The sequence below is a fragment of the Pseudoliparis swirei genome, chromosome 16 (genome assembly GCF_029220125.1).
Source record: "Pseudoliparis swirei isolate HS2019 ecotype Mariana Trench chromosome 16, NWPU_hadal_v1, whole genome shotgun sequence".
Taxonomy (NCBI): Eukaryota; Metazoa; Chordata; class Actinopteri; order Perciformes; family Liparidae; genus Pseudoliparis; species Pseudoliparis swirei.
Genome location: NC_079403.1, coordinates 14877109 through 14894713, shown reverse-complemented (window position 1 = coordinate 14894713; position 17605 = coordinate 14877109). Strand labels below are relative to the sequence as shown.

The 17605-nt window shown below is 43.1% G+C and overlaps 1 protein-coding gene across 1 annotated transcript in view; it reads right to left on the bottom strand.

Annotated features, from left to right (window-relative positions):
- Window positions 1–1062: 1062 nt before the first annotated feature.
- Window positions 1063–17605, bottom strand: part of ofcc1 (orofacial cleft 1 candidate 1) — a 78761-nt gene continuing 62218 nt past the window's right edge. Inside the window, 3 exon segments of the mRNA XM_056434709.1 lie at window positions 1063–3727; window positions 3950–4070; window positions 9380–9577. Of these exon segments, the coding sequence (XP_056290684.1) occupies window positions 3654–3727; window positions 3950–4070; window positions 9380–9577 (393 nt within the window). The 3' untranslated portion in view covers window positions 1063–3653.

Sequence of the window (17605 nt, the reverse complement as noted above, 5' to 3'; positions counted from 1 at the left end):
TTCTACCGGGAGGATTGATGTGAGTCCATTGTCTTGTTTAAACTTCTCACATGTCATCTCCTCCTCAGGGAGATGTTATTCACAAAGTGCTACTGAACATTCATTCCGTGACGAGTGATGTGCGTGGCATATATTTTACAACAGTGCAAAGACGATTTTTTTGTATTCATCTTGATAAGACATTTCCTCCATCCTTTCAGTGAAGTGACAATAAGAATCAACAGAACGGAGGGGTTTCTTTCAACAGCGATATGCAGGTGTTGTGTGCGTGTGTCTCGGTGTGACCTCTGCGTTGGTTCGTGCCAGCCTGTAGTTTGGTTCAAGTTGCTGTGAGATGACAGGAGAGGTTGGGGGGTTGGGGGAGTGCAGAGAGAAGAAGCTGGGCCCAGCTGCCTGGCATTAAGCAATGACCTCTGCATAATGAAAGATGGCGACAACATTTCCCACTCATTACAAGGTTCCACACTGTGACAAGATTTGCATATTCATATAGTTTTTCCCTCCACCTCCCCACCCCCCTTTTTTTTCCACCACAAATTATGTTGTTCCCGTGAGCAGGACATCTGCCTCCCTGACACTGCTCTGGAAGAGTAAAAATAAATAAATATGTGTGCAGAGAGGCACATGATCTATCCAGATGCCACAGAAATATGGCACGGTGTTGACATCTCCGCGCACCCCGACCGTGTGTGTTTTTCCACGGCTTAAGCACCAGGAAATCATGTTCGGGGTCAGTGGAGAAGAATACTGTTTGGGCAGGAAAAACCTGACAGAGGTCTGGAAAGTAAATCTGTTTAGCATATTATTGTTCTACCACAGCAACATAAATGCCACCGTACTGGTGTTGCAGGTAACACATAATTATTTTCATGTGTTGCTGAGCTGATTGGCCCAGTCGTAAATCTGAGGTGAGTTTCTGTTGTGAAAATGTTAAATAGTGTTTGTAAAATAAAAGGTGTTGAAGAGAGCCCTAACACACACATGTATTCAGTCAAAGGTTGAACATTACAAATTACAGTTTTTTAAACATGTTTTATTATTGTGGGGAAAAAAAGAGTTTTCTGATTTTTTACAGAAAAATAAACATTTTTAATAGATGAGAAGTGGACACACATGAGGTTCACACACATTTAGTTGTCAGCCAGATATTCTTCTTTTTTCTCTGATCCAAAAACATCAGAACAACAAGCTCTGTGCAAGACATAAAGAAATTTCAACATCAAACAAAAAGATGCCATAAATGAAGTCAGGTGAATAGAGGTATATGCAAACACAGTAAATGTACAAAGTTCTTCATCAAAAGAAATACATTAGTGCTTGCCTTAAAAAAAAAAAAAAAAATCAGAAAAGGTCCGGAAAGAAAAATATAGAAGAAGAAAAAAAGCAAAAGTGAGAATTTGAATCCCTTTTATTTAGTTGGTAACTTTAATTCAAATGAATCAGGCTGAGCTGCACCCGCCAACCGTGCCAGAAGAGTCGCCGATCTCTACGTGCAGCATTACGATCACCGCAGCACTTCTGAATACAAACTGTTTTATGTGAACACCGCAAGCTGAGGGCTACATAAATATAGAATTAGACAAAGTGTTATTTTTTTCTTTTTATGTTCTATTTTTCCTCTATTTTCTCACTCTCCAGCAACATCCCCAGGTTGGGTTGGCTCTAAGCAGATGCAGGCACTTACTTCAAAAAATTGCAGCTCCCTTATGATAGCTCTGCAAAAAGGTTTTCTTTTAACTTAAATCAGCAAGTGTGTGGAGCGGAGACCTAGCGGCGTGTTTTTCTCCCCCAGAAATAATTGCTCCCAGGGATCAATTTTAAATTTAAATTGTGGTGAAATGGTGTTTGTCATTAACAATCAAATATTTGAACCATTGAAATACCTTTGCACCCCCACCCCCGCCTGTATCTGCACCGTCCGCCCTCCGTTGGAAAATATTGCAGAGGGCATTGTTTTGATGATGAACTGAAAAGTTGGTGCTGCTTTCAGAAAACATCAAACAAGAGAAAAAGCAGGAGTCTAAAAAAATCATCAAATAGTATGGATTTATAAATCATTATTAACATATCAAAACAGAACAGAGCTATTTGTATGCTTCTCAGCTGTGTTGATTTTGCGTCCAATACTGTACCATTGAAAACAGACAAACAGGGGAAATAAAAAGAACAGGAGAGTTGGGTGAGAGGATGAGAACAATACGGATCGGTAGAGAGGGAGTAAAGTAGGACAAAGAGAGAGAGAGAGAGAGAGAGAGAGAGAGAGAGAGAGAGAGCATCCTGTCGTCTCTAAGAGCCGGCGTCTCTGCTTAATGTTCATTAAGGGGCTGATTGAATTGGGGGGTGTAGCACTGTCACTGTTAATGGAGTGATCTCTAATTGGAGCGCATTAGCTCTATAGGTTCTGGCTAGTGTCAAAGGCAGACGGAAGGACAGGACGCAACACCAGAGTCTGACACATCCTGCCAATGCTGAAAACACACCAAATTAGACAAAACGTCATGATCTGGTGAGAGTTGGCACACAGTGGACACAAACAATCAATGCAATCCCTGTATAATTAGGCCTACATGTTGTGCTTTCCTCATGTCGTATTGCAGATGGCCTGCGTTCGTTATGTGTGTGAGAGAGAGTGTGTGTGTGTGTGTGTGTGTGTGTATCTATATAACACTGTGCACCACGCCCCCCTTGGGCCCTGGCTGAGATGGTTTTAAACATGGAGGTGAAAAGCACCATCAAGGCCGAGGTAAGGTGTGTCTTCTGGTAATGACGGGCACGAATGGTCGCTATCGCCATCCAACACGACTTAGAACTTGATCTGTAATGGCTGCCCATAAAGGCGAATCATCATCAATGAAAATGACAGGTTATTAAGATCCGATCTTGGGGACAGGGGGCTATGGCTTTAGTGTGATAGGTTAGACATCTATAAAACCTTTAAAGCCTGGCCCTCAACGACATCAGACCCGATTCCCATCTCGCCGCGCCCTGTGCCAGAGACACATGCTAATAAGCTCACAACCTTTAATTAAGCAATATGTGTAAGTAGGCAGCCATTATGGCCTGATTTGTGAGCCACTTCATTACACTGAGCACCGGCTAGCAGACACATATTCAATACAAATCAAACAGGCCTGAATATTATCTTGCTTTATGTGAGGCCAATATTGATATTTTATCACTCGTGTTCTGATTAGGGAATTTTAGAATCTTCATTTTTCAACGTGTTGAGACCTCACTGCATTCCTTGGTGTCGCTGGACATTGTTTGGTTATAACTAGTTCACTAATAATATTTGTGTTTACTTGCTGGGGGATGCCAGAACAAAATAATTTACAAAACTGTTTTTGGTTGCCGTTATTCTGTAATTAAACTTGTCATGAAAAGGTATAGTACTCAGGAATTGAGAACCAAAAATACAGTACACACATTAGAACTAAGAAAAAAGTTATTGCAAAAGTGAATGAGATCTTTTCACGCCACATTTTGGTGTGAAAGTGTTTTTAATATTTAAATCCTACAACAACACAAAAAGCACAAACTATTCAATACATGTACCAACTACTGTACTATTTTGCAGAGGATTAAAGTCAAACAGATTGATAAGCTGACTTACATTAGTTTAGGATCCAACCATCTCATCCTTTGCTTTGGTTTCATCGGTTGAGGTCTTGCAGTGCAAAACTGAAGCCACACCCACTTCCTCCTATTGGCTCCACACGATTGGACCCTGAGGGAACGAAACACCCGATGAAACTGTGTAAATTCTGCTAAACAAACAGCAGGTAAGAAAAGGTTTGCACAAGTAAGAGTCTGTGTGTGTGTGTGTGTGTGTGTGTGTGTGTGTGTGTGTGTGTGTGTGTGTGTGTGTGTGTGTGTGTGTGTGTGTGAGAGATAAGGCGACAAGGACTATTGCATGTTTACTTTGTGTGCTCTTAGATGTAACACTCACGCCCAAATACTTTCTTCCGTTTCCGAAGCTGGTGTGCAGCATTCGCACCTTCCTTGTCCTCTCTCCGATTGGCCGAGCCCCGACCCGGGCAGGGCACCAACCCTTCCACGTCACCAATCACCTTCAGAGAGTCGGCAAGGCAACGTGAATGTGATGCAGAACTACAAATGAACAGTACATGGAATGTTCCAGGACACCCAAGGGGCCATATATGCATCAAGTATCTCAAAGTACAGGTTGAACTTGGATGGCAGTGACAGAGATTGGCAGGCAAACTGCTATTTTCCTCGAGGCCTGCGAGTGGTGTTGTCATGCACAGTCTCTACCGCTGTCCTGGTGCTGAGAGTGAACTTGGAGCTGAAGCAGAAATGGAGACTTTATATGACACACTACCTCCAGTCCCAGAGGGAAAACAGCTCTCACAACTCTGGGTTGGCCTACTTATGTACAGTGATATGAAATACAACTTAAATCTCACTGGTTCTAAGCCACGATAAAATTAAAGATTCTAAAAAACTAAATGTTTGTTTTACACTAAACCTAAGAAGAAGTAAATTACAAAATCTTGAACATAGAAATGTAAAAAATGACGGCTTAAGTCAAACGGACGTCTGCATTCTTTCCACACATCTTCAGCAATAAATGTGATCAAGCAGTCAAAAAGGTTGGCGGGCACTTCTAATGTGGCAAATTACACAGAAAGAGCCGCAATTGAGCAAACTTGAAAAATGTGCCACAGAGTGCTTCTTTATCTAAAACTAGTATAAACTTGCCAGATAATTACATGCAGTGCACTTTGGAGAAGTCCTCCTGCTAAGCAGATATGGCTGCCAGGGAGGCATTAATCTCCTCATGCAACATACAGTATGAAGCCAAGGACATTCCCCCCTTCTTCTCTCCCTCTCTGTGTCTCTCGTAACCACACACACACACACACACACACACACACACACGCGCACACACGCACAAAAAGACATCTCTCACAATGCAGACAGAGCACACTCACTTCCTGTATAAATCATATTCATATTTCTGAGGGCTGCCGATGACCTCACGGCAAATGAAGCGTGGGTCCTCAGCTCCGCAGCGGCAATCAAATGTGCGTCAGAGTAATTACAAAAGAGAGGTAGGAGGGAGAATTGATACGGTTTGTCAATTAATGTTGCTGCAAGGTGCTTTTTTTTTTCATTCCAAAAGGTTAACTTCTTCATATTCCCCGCATGATAAATTAGGTCAATATTGGTCTGGCGAAGACTCGTGGACATGTGCAGACGGACGGCGGGCTGAGTCACGCAAAGAGAAGACAAAGGCTCTTTGTTAATGAGAGACTTGATGGCACATCCCGATCATGAAGTGTCCCTCGTGAAAGCGCAACCCTCTGCGTTGCGCCTTCCCTTTCTCACATCCTCTGATCATCTCCATCCGTCACAGTTGTCATCATAATTATCAGCTTTGTCACTGTTGTTATAAAAATCTACAAACTGGAAGAGGATATCCTCTCTTTAATTATACAAAACATGCATAACACAGCACAGTCCTCCCCGCCGAGGTTAAGATAATGAAATGCTATACACTTAAAAAACCTTACTATGTGAATAAACTGCACCCCCCCCCCCCACCCCCCTAAAATGGGAGAAAAAAGGAAAAGCACAGCTGAAATTGCACAAAATAGTGTTTTTATTTATACAAGTCGCTGGAGATGCTCATCATCAGCGTTTTTTCCGAGCCATAAATAATTTGCGGAGAGAGGTAATATTCAAGCTGGCAGAGCCTTAGTTGTGCATCTTTAATGGAAGTTTTACAGAAGCTGAGCCAGTTCTTGCATATGGTGCTGCCTCCCAGATGGAGGAAAGGAGACAAAAGAGGCACAGTTGGCTTGTCCTATCTTTTTATAAGTCCATCGACACTTAAATGCTAGCCCCGGAGAAAAAACGACACAGGGGGACATAAACCCACTGTGGTTTTAGGAGGGAAGATAATGACTTTGCCTGCATTAATTTCTACATCAGCCATCTTGTTTCCTCAGACAGAGTGGTTATGAGGCCTTCTCTGAAGGTCCTAGGTTATATAGATGCATTTCCCTGCATAATTTCGGCCCGAACAGTTGTTGTCAGCAGTGCATTTTGCGAGTTGGCAGCTGGGGAACATCTGTTTATAGGTAATGAGTGTTTGAAAAGCTACACCTCACTTTACCTTTAATGTCTTTTATTGGAGCACACTGACGGGAACGTCGCTTTAACTTTTTGTATTGTTGTGATTCAGCGAGAAGATTCCTTCAGCATGGTCAATATTACAAACACCTGCCCTGGGCAACACGCTGAATGGGAGCATATGATGGATCATTAATATTAACTTTCTTTAAACAGAATTCAATATGCAAGTCAATAAAGACTTCATTATTGTTATATCTTTTACTACACACCCCACAACTCCTTCCACTCCGCTCCCTACTTCTCGCTAACGATGCAACACTGAACGAAAAGAAAAAAAAACTTCCAGTCAACATTGCGAGTTCAATAATGTCTGAATAAACAACAGAAATGTTAAGTTTCTCATGACTCTTGCTCTGTTTCTCACTCTCTAGCAAATCAAACAGGGCACACCTCGCTGTTACGTTCAAACAGTGTCTAACAGTGTCTATAGCTCAGGGCACTTCTTCCAGGACTTGCTTTTTAATGTGTTCGTTTAGACACATTTTGGAAATAAATTTGCGTGTATTTTGCAGAGCAGCTAGCCCCTGGAGCGGTGGTCATGTTAGTCTAAGGGAGGAGCAAGTCCTTCGGGGCATTGGTGTCCAGGACACTGCCTGAGACAACACAGCTCTTTAAAGGAAATGAGCCGTCCGTCAATATTTCCTCAGTAAATGGAAACAGACTTCTTAAGTGGGATTACTCTTTTAACTAACTGAGACAGGGAAGTCACGTTATTACACAGCAGAAATATGTTTTTTTTTTGTCAATGTCATCCTCCTGTCATCTACGCAGATTTGAATACAGAATATTAAAAAAAACAATAAACATATTGTAGATACTACTAATGATGATAAGCAGGAAAACATGTTGTTTCATTGAAGGCTACATGTTCTAATTTGACATGTTGATAACAAATAATGATACTGACATGCATGTACATGAAAGCCGGTGGGAAAATGTCAAATATACAGTACCTCAGCATATTTGGCTTAAAGTAAAACAAATTAAATTATTGTTTTATTGCCCAAATACATTGAATTCATGCTATATAATACTTCTAGTCTAGTAACATTGCAGTGTAAATACATCACCATAAAGCATGCTTTTATTTGGAGAAGTGAATATAGTAATAAGCCTAAACAGGAAAACCCATACAAATTGCTTTAAAATGTCATAAAGAACAGAGAGCATCTTCTCCACATTACTATGGCCACTGGATCTCACACAGTAGTAGAGCATTTTTCTACTTCATTCAATATTTTTGATCTATTTAATTTTTGTAGAAGTGGCTGCTCGGCTGTTATTTCTCTCTGAGGAGCTGTCACCTTACATCTAAAGGCCAGTTTGTACACAGCACACTGTCGCAGTGTGTGTACCGCTGCCAGAATTATATAAAGCACTAATAAAATCAGCTCAAGTGTTCTTCCGAGTGCTGGGGATGCCCTTTGGTGATTCCTGGATCTGGCTCTATACATAAAACCAGTCTATATATTCAGGAGAGGATTAGTTTTGAATATGTAAAGTGGGGGTCCGCGCTGCGAGGCGAAGGGGAATGGCATAGTGCTCTCTCGGCGACGCTGCGCATCGGTGTTATCGCTCCCACAACCAGCGGGTGAAAGAGGATGCCATCGGCATCTTTTGCTACTGGAGGTCCCTGCCTGTTAAGTTGCAAGGAACAGACAGCAACACCCAAGGGACACAGTGTGTGTGAGAAAAGAGAGCAACAGAGAGATCGAGTGAGTGTGTGTGAGTATGTGTGTGTGTGTGTGTGTTTTCTTTCAAGGACAGTAACACCTATCTTTCACTTCAGGTGGCCTCTGTGAAACTCTCTTCACAGTTTAAAGAATGGAGAGTCAGCACGGTGGTAATGATTTTGCATCCATGGTTTTTCTCTCAGTGAGGTAGTGTTTCGGTTGCCGGGGTTATGGGTGTACTCAATTTGCGTCTGCAACTGCATTTGTGTTTTTTGTGTGTACGTATGTATTTCAGATGTTGTTGTTTTTTTTAAAGTGAAGATCTGTGCGCGTCTGTCTGTGACAATGAATGTGTGCTGTTTGGCCACGAACAATCCGCCCAGATGTCTCATCTGCTATGCACAGGTCTAGAGGCTACGTGTGCACACATACACATGCAGACAGTGCGACACCAGTAATAAATATACCATGCTGTGCGTTTACTCACATAAGCTCACCATCACTCAAATTATGACGGAGAACCATTAAAACGCAAAAGAGCCTCAGAGCTAATTGTTAGCGCCTATAACCCCCCACCCCTCTGCACCCTCATTCCTCTCACATTCAAACATCAAACTATTAATATTGTTGGGAGGATCCAGGTTGCTCCTGGGCGACTGACAGAATGATTGAGGAAAGGAATGACTTCTTGCTACTGCAGCAGGAGTCACAAAGCGCTACTTTTAATTAGGCAACAATCGGTGAGTCTGCGTGTTTCTGACCTGCCTGTTTTGCAGGTGCTTGAAGCACGAGCACCTAAATATGTGTCCAATAATTACAAAGCACGGCGCAAGTGAGGGTGCATTATGTGCTTTCTTTGCTGTCAAAAATGACATTTCATCAAAAGGGTTCTCCAGGATAAGGCACTGGGATTTGTCACATACCATCTAAATATTGTAAATGATTGTTACTATGAGAGGAGACAGAAAACAATGTGAGTTCTGTTGACTTAGTTATCGTAAGTAACAGTTGAATTCACATGATGAACTAGGTCTTGATTTGTTTCTCAGAGCAAATCCAGACATTCAGAAGAAATCATTTAAAATCTGGTTTTACCAGAGGAAAGAAAATCTAATCTGTCATGGTTGTTCACCCTTTCAGACCACAGAGCTGTACTGTTGTCTTTTTTATTGTTCTGAAAGCAGAACAAGGAACTACTTGCGTCCATGTCTGCCCTCCCCGTCTTTCCCCGAGATGGAAAGGAGGGAGTGTTTTCAGAACCTCCAACTCATTTCTCCTCCCTTTTCCGCTCCCTTTCTTTGTCCGTCACTCTTCATTTCTCTCTTTCTTAAGATGCAAACTCCAGTTAGGGAAATACCTCAGTTTAATGCAGAATCCAGATAGAAATGAAAGCTTATTTTCTTTTATGAAAACAACTGGTTTCGAGGATTGTGCAGCCTTTAAGTTGATATGTGCTCTGTAATTCAAACATTCCTAATACCGTGTTTATTGTACATTCATGTATGATGTCAAAATGTTTTGTAAAGAAGATGTTCATATCCCACCTCAATGATAGCCCCATCTGGTTGTCGGAGGAAGTGCCTGTATCTTTGTTTCAGCCCACTGAGGTAGAGGGTGTAGACTGCCACGTGGGTGCTGGTCTCGCCCTCTGGTAGAGCTGCATCCTCTCTTGGGAGGTCGGCAGGGGCTGCAGAGCCTGCCGGTGGGTCTTCCACGGTCCAAATATAATCATAGACTGCCACCTAATCATGCACAAACAGGAAGGAAGATCAGGACACATTGAGAGCGTGGTTGTAGAGTTGGTTTGTCAGGCAGCTTGTCTAAAGGTCTAATATGCAAGGCTGCTGACAAGCATTGCATTGGCTAGTTATGTTGTTGGAAAATCTGTGAAGACATAAAAGAAATTCATTCAAATTGAAGGGGATCATGGAAATATGAGGGACGTTTTAGAACATAGGACCCATTCGATGTGAAGACCCTTGGAAGACACTCGACGACAGTGTATGCCGAGTGTGTGTGACAAATATACAGTCGGCACATTCGGTCGAAATCCGACACAAAAATAAATGTCAGTAACTTCATTTTTTTATTGAGAAAACCTGATATCAAAAATCCATGTAAATCATATCAAAATCAGCCTGAACCTTACCTTGAAAACTGCTGAGATGTTCATTTTAATCACATACAACTGCAGCCACCAGATAAGCAACGCTCACGTACAGTACATCAGCACACTAATTCCTAGTAGTGCATGAGTCCTATGGGGCCTGATCTGTGGCAGGTAAGGAGACAGGTTGTGTTTGTGATCATGCATACATATGGGTAATCCGTCTGGCAGGCTTGTTTGTGACTCTTTGTTTGTGTATGTGTGTGTGTTGGGAGCTTACACACCTGTAATGCGCTGCCCTTCTGTATTAGGGTGAGACACGGGGAGCAAGCGGAGCGTGTAACGTGTTATATAGGTCATGTAACTCGAAGTCACCCATGTGTGAAGATCATGGAAGCCCTCTCCCTCTCTGATAGTGTCTGCTGGTAAAGGCTTGAATGTGTGCGGATGCATGCATCACGGTAGATCTCATACATCATCGTATTTACTCAAAGACAAAGTTGTAAATCCATACGCTCCAAGAGTCGATATAATGAAAACATGACAAAACTGCTTCGTCCCAGAGGTAGTTCCCTGTTTTAAGGCCTCACAATACAGTGGTTTCAATGGAGTGAGAGCATGGTTTCATGTGTGTGTAAGTGAAAGACTTTACCAGTGTGTGTTAGTGTGTGTACATGCATCTGCGATACGCAGCCATATGTATGGGCCATTATGCAAACTATAACCGTTATATCGCAGACTCAGAGCAGTGAAACACTCACACACACACAACCACTAGGCCACATGTACACGCACCCCCCCCCCCCCCCACACACACACACACGCATACGCACACACATGCACAGAAAGTTGGTGTAATAAAGAGGAGGACGTTTTTCAAGTAGTTTCTAAAATTCAAGGTGACCCTCTAATTGGCTGCGTAATTATGATTTTGTCGAAAAATACAGAAAAAGGAAAAAGGCAAACTCATTCACGGGGCCGCGAGTAGCAGGGTCAAGCTGAAGGAGAGGTTTAATTTGGCGGTGCATCGCTGTCACCCCACACGTACAAACGGTTAGCCAAACACAACTCTAGGCACTTCACCGGGAAAACAGTGGGAGCCATTACCGCACTCGTAATTAGAGACATTGCATACACTCCAAACCAGACAGCCCCATAAGCAGAAAGGACCTCATTGTCAAAATGTCAAAGAGTCACAAGTGCAAAGAGAGAAAGAGAGAGAGAGTGAGAAGAGCAGCTGAGAACATTTAAAGAAGGTGTGTTTGCATGTGTGTAAGGGGGGACGCGGGGATGCATCTCTTCAACGCTAATTAAGACGCTCATTAGGGAAATCGCTTCCACTGTGCCTTGCCTCTAGCTTGGCCTCGGCTCACACTGGGGGAAACTGATTACCTGAATTCCTTAAGTAATCAGCACCTCTGCTCGGCAGCAATCACTCTGTTTGGATAGTGTGTACATTTATTTGCCGTTTTTTCCTTCCTCAGGAAACACAAATAGGAGAATGTGTAGAAAAGCCTCGATCTCTTCCTATATATTGCTTCTCAGCTTGTCAATGATACTTTGAGAAATCATAAACATTTAAAGTTACAAAAGTGGAGAGAACGGAGGACGAAAAATATTTATTTTACCGCCATGCTGGTCACAGGAAGTGTGCCTATGACCCGGTTAAGGCCCCAGTTCTGGATTTCATGAACCAAGCTGTATAGTGGTGATAGAAACACCATGGATCCAGCCTCTGTACTCAAAGTCACTTTGGTTAAACACACCTGCTTAAATACCCCAGTGCGGTGTGCATATGTATATATTTTGGCTTCCATGAAAATAGATTTTTTTCCCCCCAATGTTAGCCACGCCACCATCCTACGCTAATTAGCACGTGAAATCCAGTTGACAAGACTAAACAAAAGCTTGAAAAGGTGTTTGTGTGTTCGGTTTGGGTGATGCCATTTCATGCAACGCACCATGGCTCTCAGGATGCATCATTGCTGAGACACAAAAAGGAAAGAGCATTCGAGGGCCTGTCTGCTCTGTTCTGGTCTGTTGTGTTGCGTTATGGTGCTAGCCTGGCTTCTAGCCCTAGCGTGAGTGCTCTCTCCACTCCACCATTGTTCCATTTGATACCACTAAGTGACTGATTTAGGTCCAATGCCTGCATGGAGCAGACAGGCCAGCTGTGGGTTAAGCAGATAGCATTCAAGTGAGCTAACCCAATTCAAACCCAATCAAGCCGGGATTTATTGTTGGGGTCTGTATTTATAAATCTGATAGAGTCTGAATCAGTCCCTTGACTTGCATCAAGAGAGACGGGGCCTTATTTGTTTTAGCGGAGGACTATAAACGGCAAACCATGTTTTCCAGCAGGGACATCAATTTCAGGATTTGTCGGCATTACCGCAAATGCACATGAAGAATGGGAGGGAGGGACAGGGGCACAGGAAGTGGAGATGGCACAGCTGCAGACGTGGCTCCATGGTTCACAAATATAGTCTGCCTGTCTTTCTGGGAGAGGATGCGACTTCACACCAACCAAATCATACCATACCACATATGCAAGCAGAATAAAACAAATCAATACTTAAATACAGGCGTCATGGATAGCTTTTTTTTTTTTTTTAAATGCTCTGTGACTTGTAATGACATTTGACTGGCCTGTCAATCATTTTAATTGAAGTGTGTGCACATATGAAGTCATTTGGAATTCTTTTGCTTTTTTGTTAGTTTGAGGCCAACACTGCCTCCGAGATAAAAGGATAAATGCACGACATTTAAAACAGGATATTCTTTTGTGTTATATATATATATATATATATATATATATATAAAGTGACCCATATTCATATCTAAATTAGGATTTTAGCTTGCAACTAACAGCTAAAAAGAGGGCAGACAGCTTCTATGGAATTAAACCACATTTTTTACTGGGTGACAGACTGGTCTAGTATAGCTGTGTCTGGGGTAAGTCCAGCGTATTTTATATACTTGTCTCATACGTCCTTGACTGTCACAAATATCAATGTCTGACATTTTCCTCCATTTTGTTGCATGTCGGACATAAACACGGTGTCGAGAGTTGACCATTTAAAAAAGAGGACATTTCTGCCGTCCGCCATGTCCCTGCTGACAACCACAACGGTTCCAAAACTTGACCCCATGAGTGGAAAACTTTGCTATTTTCCAAACCGCAATCAAAACACTTGTCAAAATGTGACTCATTCACATGCCTCAAGAGCAAACTCACTTGTCGTCAACTCATGCACGTTTAATCCACCATTTGGAGAACACTAACAGGAGTGGGGACGCACCACTGATTAATAAACACAAACTAACAAGGCCCCAGAGTAAGCTATCCATAGGCATTACATATTACGCTTTTATTGGGAGTGTGAGTTTGCATGCGTGTTTGAATGTATCTGTGTGTGATGAGTACACACTGTGTGTACATGTACATGTGATTATGTGTGTGTGTGTGCGTGTGTGTGTGTGCGTGTGACTGAACTGAAGGGAGGAGAGAAGGAGAAGTCTCTATGGCCAGGCAGACTGAGCCCGGCTGGCGACTGTCCAGGACAGGAGCCTAAGGCGTGGGCACGAACAGGCCTGTCAGTCCCCCGATCCTTTAATGATTGATCCAAACGAGATAGCCATCATTACCATTCGTGCACTCTCTCTCTCTTCCCCAGGTCTCCCTTCCTCTGTCTAATTTTACCTTCAATTTGCATGTTCCCATGGACTAATTAAATCTTTCCTCTTTCTCTCTCTCTCTACCTTTCTTCCCCTCTCTCACTCTCTGTCTTTCTTTCTCTCTCTGTGTCCACTGGTATGAAAAATAATGCAGCACATTATTATGTATGAAATGTGAGGCCGTGATGTATTCCAGTTGGTTGAAGTTCTCTAGACCATGTCTGTAATGAGCACAACAGAAGTAAGACTTGCTGCACTGCCTGTGTGAATGCCATATCTCCATTCTCTCTCTCTCTCAAGCCATCTCAAGCCATCTCTCTCTTTAAAAAAAGAAGCAGCCTCCCTCTGTCCACCAACCACACACTCCCTTCAGTCTCCAACCCTTTACGGCTGTGATCATTTTGGTAGTTCTGTCCCACTTGGCTTTAATTTACAGTGTGAAAATAATTAGAATCTCACTTTTGCGAAGACTGGAGTGAAAATGTAAACAATGCTTCCCTGCGGGCGGGTGCTTCATCACTTTGACAGGTGCATTTGAATTTGCCTGGGTGGCGGACAGGCTTGGTTATTTATGTGTCAGTCGCACATGGAAGCCCCGGTTGTGGCTGGGACTACGGCTGGGACTGAGACTAGGGATGAGATTGGAGCTCTGTTGAGTGGGGGATGTTGGAGGACACAGAGGATGGTGTTGGTTCTGCACCTGGTACTTGGGATGGGGCTGTGGCTGGTTCTGCTGGCACTATTGGCAACGGTGCTGGATGTGCAGCTTGTGCTGCATGTGGCTGAGGACAGATTCATTGCTGTCGTGAGGGAGAGGGACGAATGCGGCAAAGTACTAATACCTGGAGGAGGCCGGATTTAGAGTAAGGAAGTGAAGGAAGGCTGACTTTGGACAATGGTATTTAGACGGTGCTTGATTGGGTGCTATCTGTTTTTGGACTGTATAGGCTGGTACTCACATGCTTTAATGACTAGATCTTAAGTACAGCTTCATTTTGAGATTTTAAGGGGCAGAGTCACCTGCTTTTTAACCATGTTTAAGGTTTTGCCAAAGATGAAGCAAATCTGAGTCTGCATCCTGCATTAAAACACTGTTGAGACTCTTTGAGATATGTTTTTGAGGAGTTCTGGTTGTTGCTGGAGGAACCAGGTAGTCAACTCACACGGCAACGGATGAGGCCTCATGGTGTCCATGATGCTTTCCATTAATGATTGGCTGAGGAGGAAGAGGGAAAGGAACTTTCTTCTGTATCAAGTAAATACAAAATGATCTCAGGATAATGGAAACTATTCAGGGATGATGAATTGTTAAACTAAATGTGGTTTTGTGACCACAGATCACAGAGTTGTATGCCTGTTATAAATGGTGCATATGCTCATCACAACTCCATCAACATGCATGGAACTCCTGTATCTGAAACCAGACCGTTCGTTTTCTATCTGTTGTATTTATTTAGTCACTGTAGCATATTTAGGCGTTTCCATTTGACACAGATTTTTTTTGTACAATCCAAAACAAAAAGTAGTGGTAGCATGAACATAAAGTGGGCACACTAGGACAGAGAGAGAGGAGAGGAGCATCAATGATTATTGCCAAGTGAGAGAAGAGGTAGACATGGTTGCTTCTTTTGTCCACAGATCCACATCCACATGCGCGCACACACATACACACACGCACAAACACACACACACACACACACACACACACTCATCTACATCTTAACACACACACACACACATCCACGCTTACAAACAGACAAAGCCTCACACAGTGCGAGGCAACGCATGCGTGCATCGCTAGTGCCTGCGGGCGCTCTGGGCTAGGCAGCAGGGAGTGGGGGAGGGAGGGAGGGAGGAAGGGAGGGAGGGAGGGGAAATGGGGGTGAGGAGTGTGTACTGTGCAGATGCTCTCTGAGCTATAGAGGAACAATCCCTCCACTGCACTCCACCTCCACTACCACCACCAACCTGTCTGTCAGAGCTGGCCCGGCTGAAGGCCTGTTCGCTGAGCACTGGGTTCACACCACAGACACTGACTGCATGGAGGCACACACACATAAAACACAAATGCCAACACAAGCTCATAAACCCAGGTACACACACACACACACACATAATCTGGGTCCACACACACATTTTAAATAATAGGCACATATACTGTAGTACAGATGCAAATACTTTGTACGTCAGGTGTCACATTGCCCAACTACACATGCTCATACACAGAGATATGAATGTGTGAATATACACACACACACACACACGGATGCATACACACTGGCTTCACGCAACACATACATGGTCAGGACAGGCCACAGCACATTGCACATGGCTGGGAACAGACCAAAGCATGAAAGACCACGACATACATGCATGGATAAGCCAAGCAACGTCAGCCATTAGAATGGAAATAGATACGCTATTATTGTAAATTTGGCCAATATGTGGACGGTCGGCAGATATAATTGGAGCAGTTTGAAAATGGCATGGATGCACACTGTCTGCGTTGGGCCTGATTTGGCTGAAGCAAAGGTCTGCATCTGGTTAACCGCACCACTGGACAAGACAGGCCACCCATTCACATCGGCATGCAGGGACGCACGCATATGTACACACACACACAGAGTGACAACACGGCTTGTACGCTACAGTAGCTTTCATCCACCCTCCTCTCATTACTGTGCGTATTAAAGCAAAGATCATTGGCTATAAATATTTCAACTTGAGTAATCACGGTTGTGTGCAACAACACACTCCATCCAAAAGTAGCAGGGACCAAATTGGACTTTGAGAAAAGATAAACAAGCAACAATGTCTATATTTAGTCAGCGCTGAATAACGTTAAAAGTGATTATCCGGTGAGATTATATCTCTGACTGCCTGCGATAATCCAGAAAATAAGATATGCATAATTCACTGTTACTAATCTCCTCGCAGAAAATAAAGCCTACTCCAGTCTACAGTAAACAACTCGGATAGTCACCCATTCTACTTCTCACATGTCTGACTCACCCTGGGCCCTAAGGAGATCACTTTTCCAGGTTTTGTTCTGGAGCCCGTTGAAGTTTACCTGCAACTTTATTGAATGAAGGAAAGTATGTGTTGCTCAGGGATAATATATATGGATGCTTAAAACAAGATTAAATGAATGACTCAATCTGCAAATATGTGACCTCAAACCTGCCACCCTACCTACCACACACAAGCCATATGCAAGCAATATGAAGTGACAACACTTTTGTAGAAGTTAAAATATTAGCCAAAAGATGGATTACGGATTCATTTAAGAATAAATAAAGCATATGCAGCCATGAAAATTATAGCGGATTTCTCGATTGAAACTAATAATGTGTTGGTAGACTTCTTGAAATCCATGTTTTTTTTTCACTGGTACAACATACTTTCAGACGTTGAGCTCAATTCTCAACATTTCAGCAGCCCGGCTCCGTATTAAGATGCTGCAGACAGATGTCAAAGCTGAGCATTGCCTTTGATATCCAAAATGTGACTTTGGAGTAGCTTCAACCTAATCAGGCCTCGGAGGATGAAGGTGATAAGTATCCAAGCCAATAACCGAAATGAGAGCTGGAGAATTTGTGATACGCACGCTCACACACACACAAACACACACACACACACACACACACACACAAACACACCTATACACACAGATACACACACACACACACACACACACACATACTGTCTCTTTAAGGTTATGAGTGAAACCCTTGTGGAAAAAAAAATCTCCAAATGTCTATTCCTCCTCGGGATGTCATGTGGGTCTGTTAAGATGCGACACCTGTCACAATCACCAGACTTTCCTCATCCCCTGCGGGCCGCAGGAAGCGGCCAAGGTCAGACTCTTTAAAGGAGAGGAAGGGAGAAAGGGGGAAAGAAGTGACTGACGACGGACAGTCACAAGGAATCAGATCTGTCAAGTTCAAGCTGTAAAACCTCGGTGGAGTCAGAGGCCGCGTCTGCA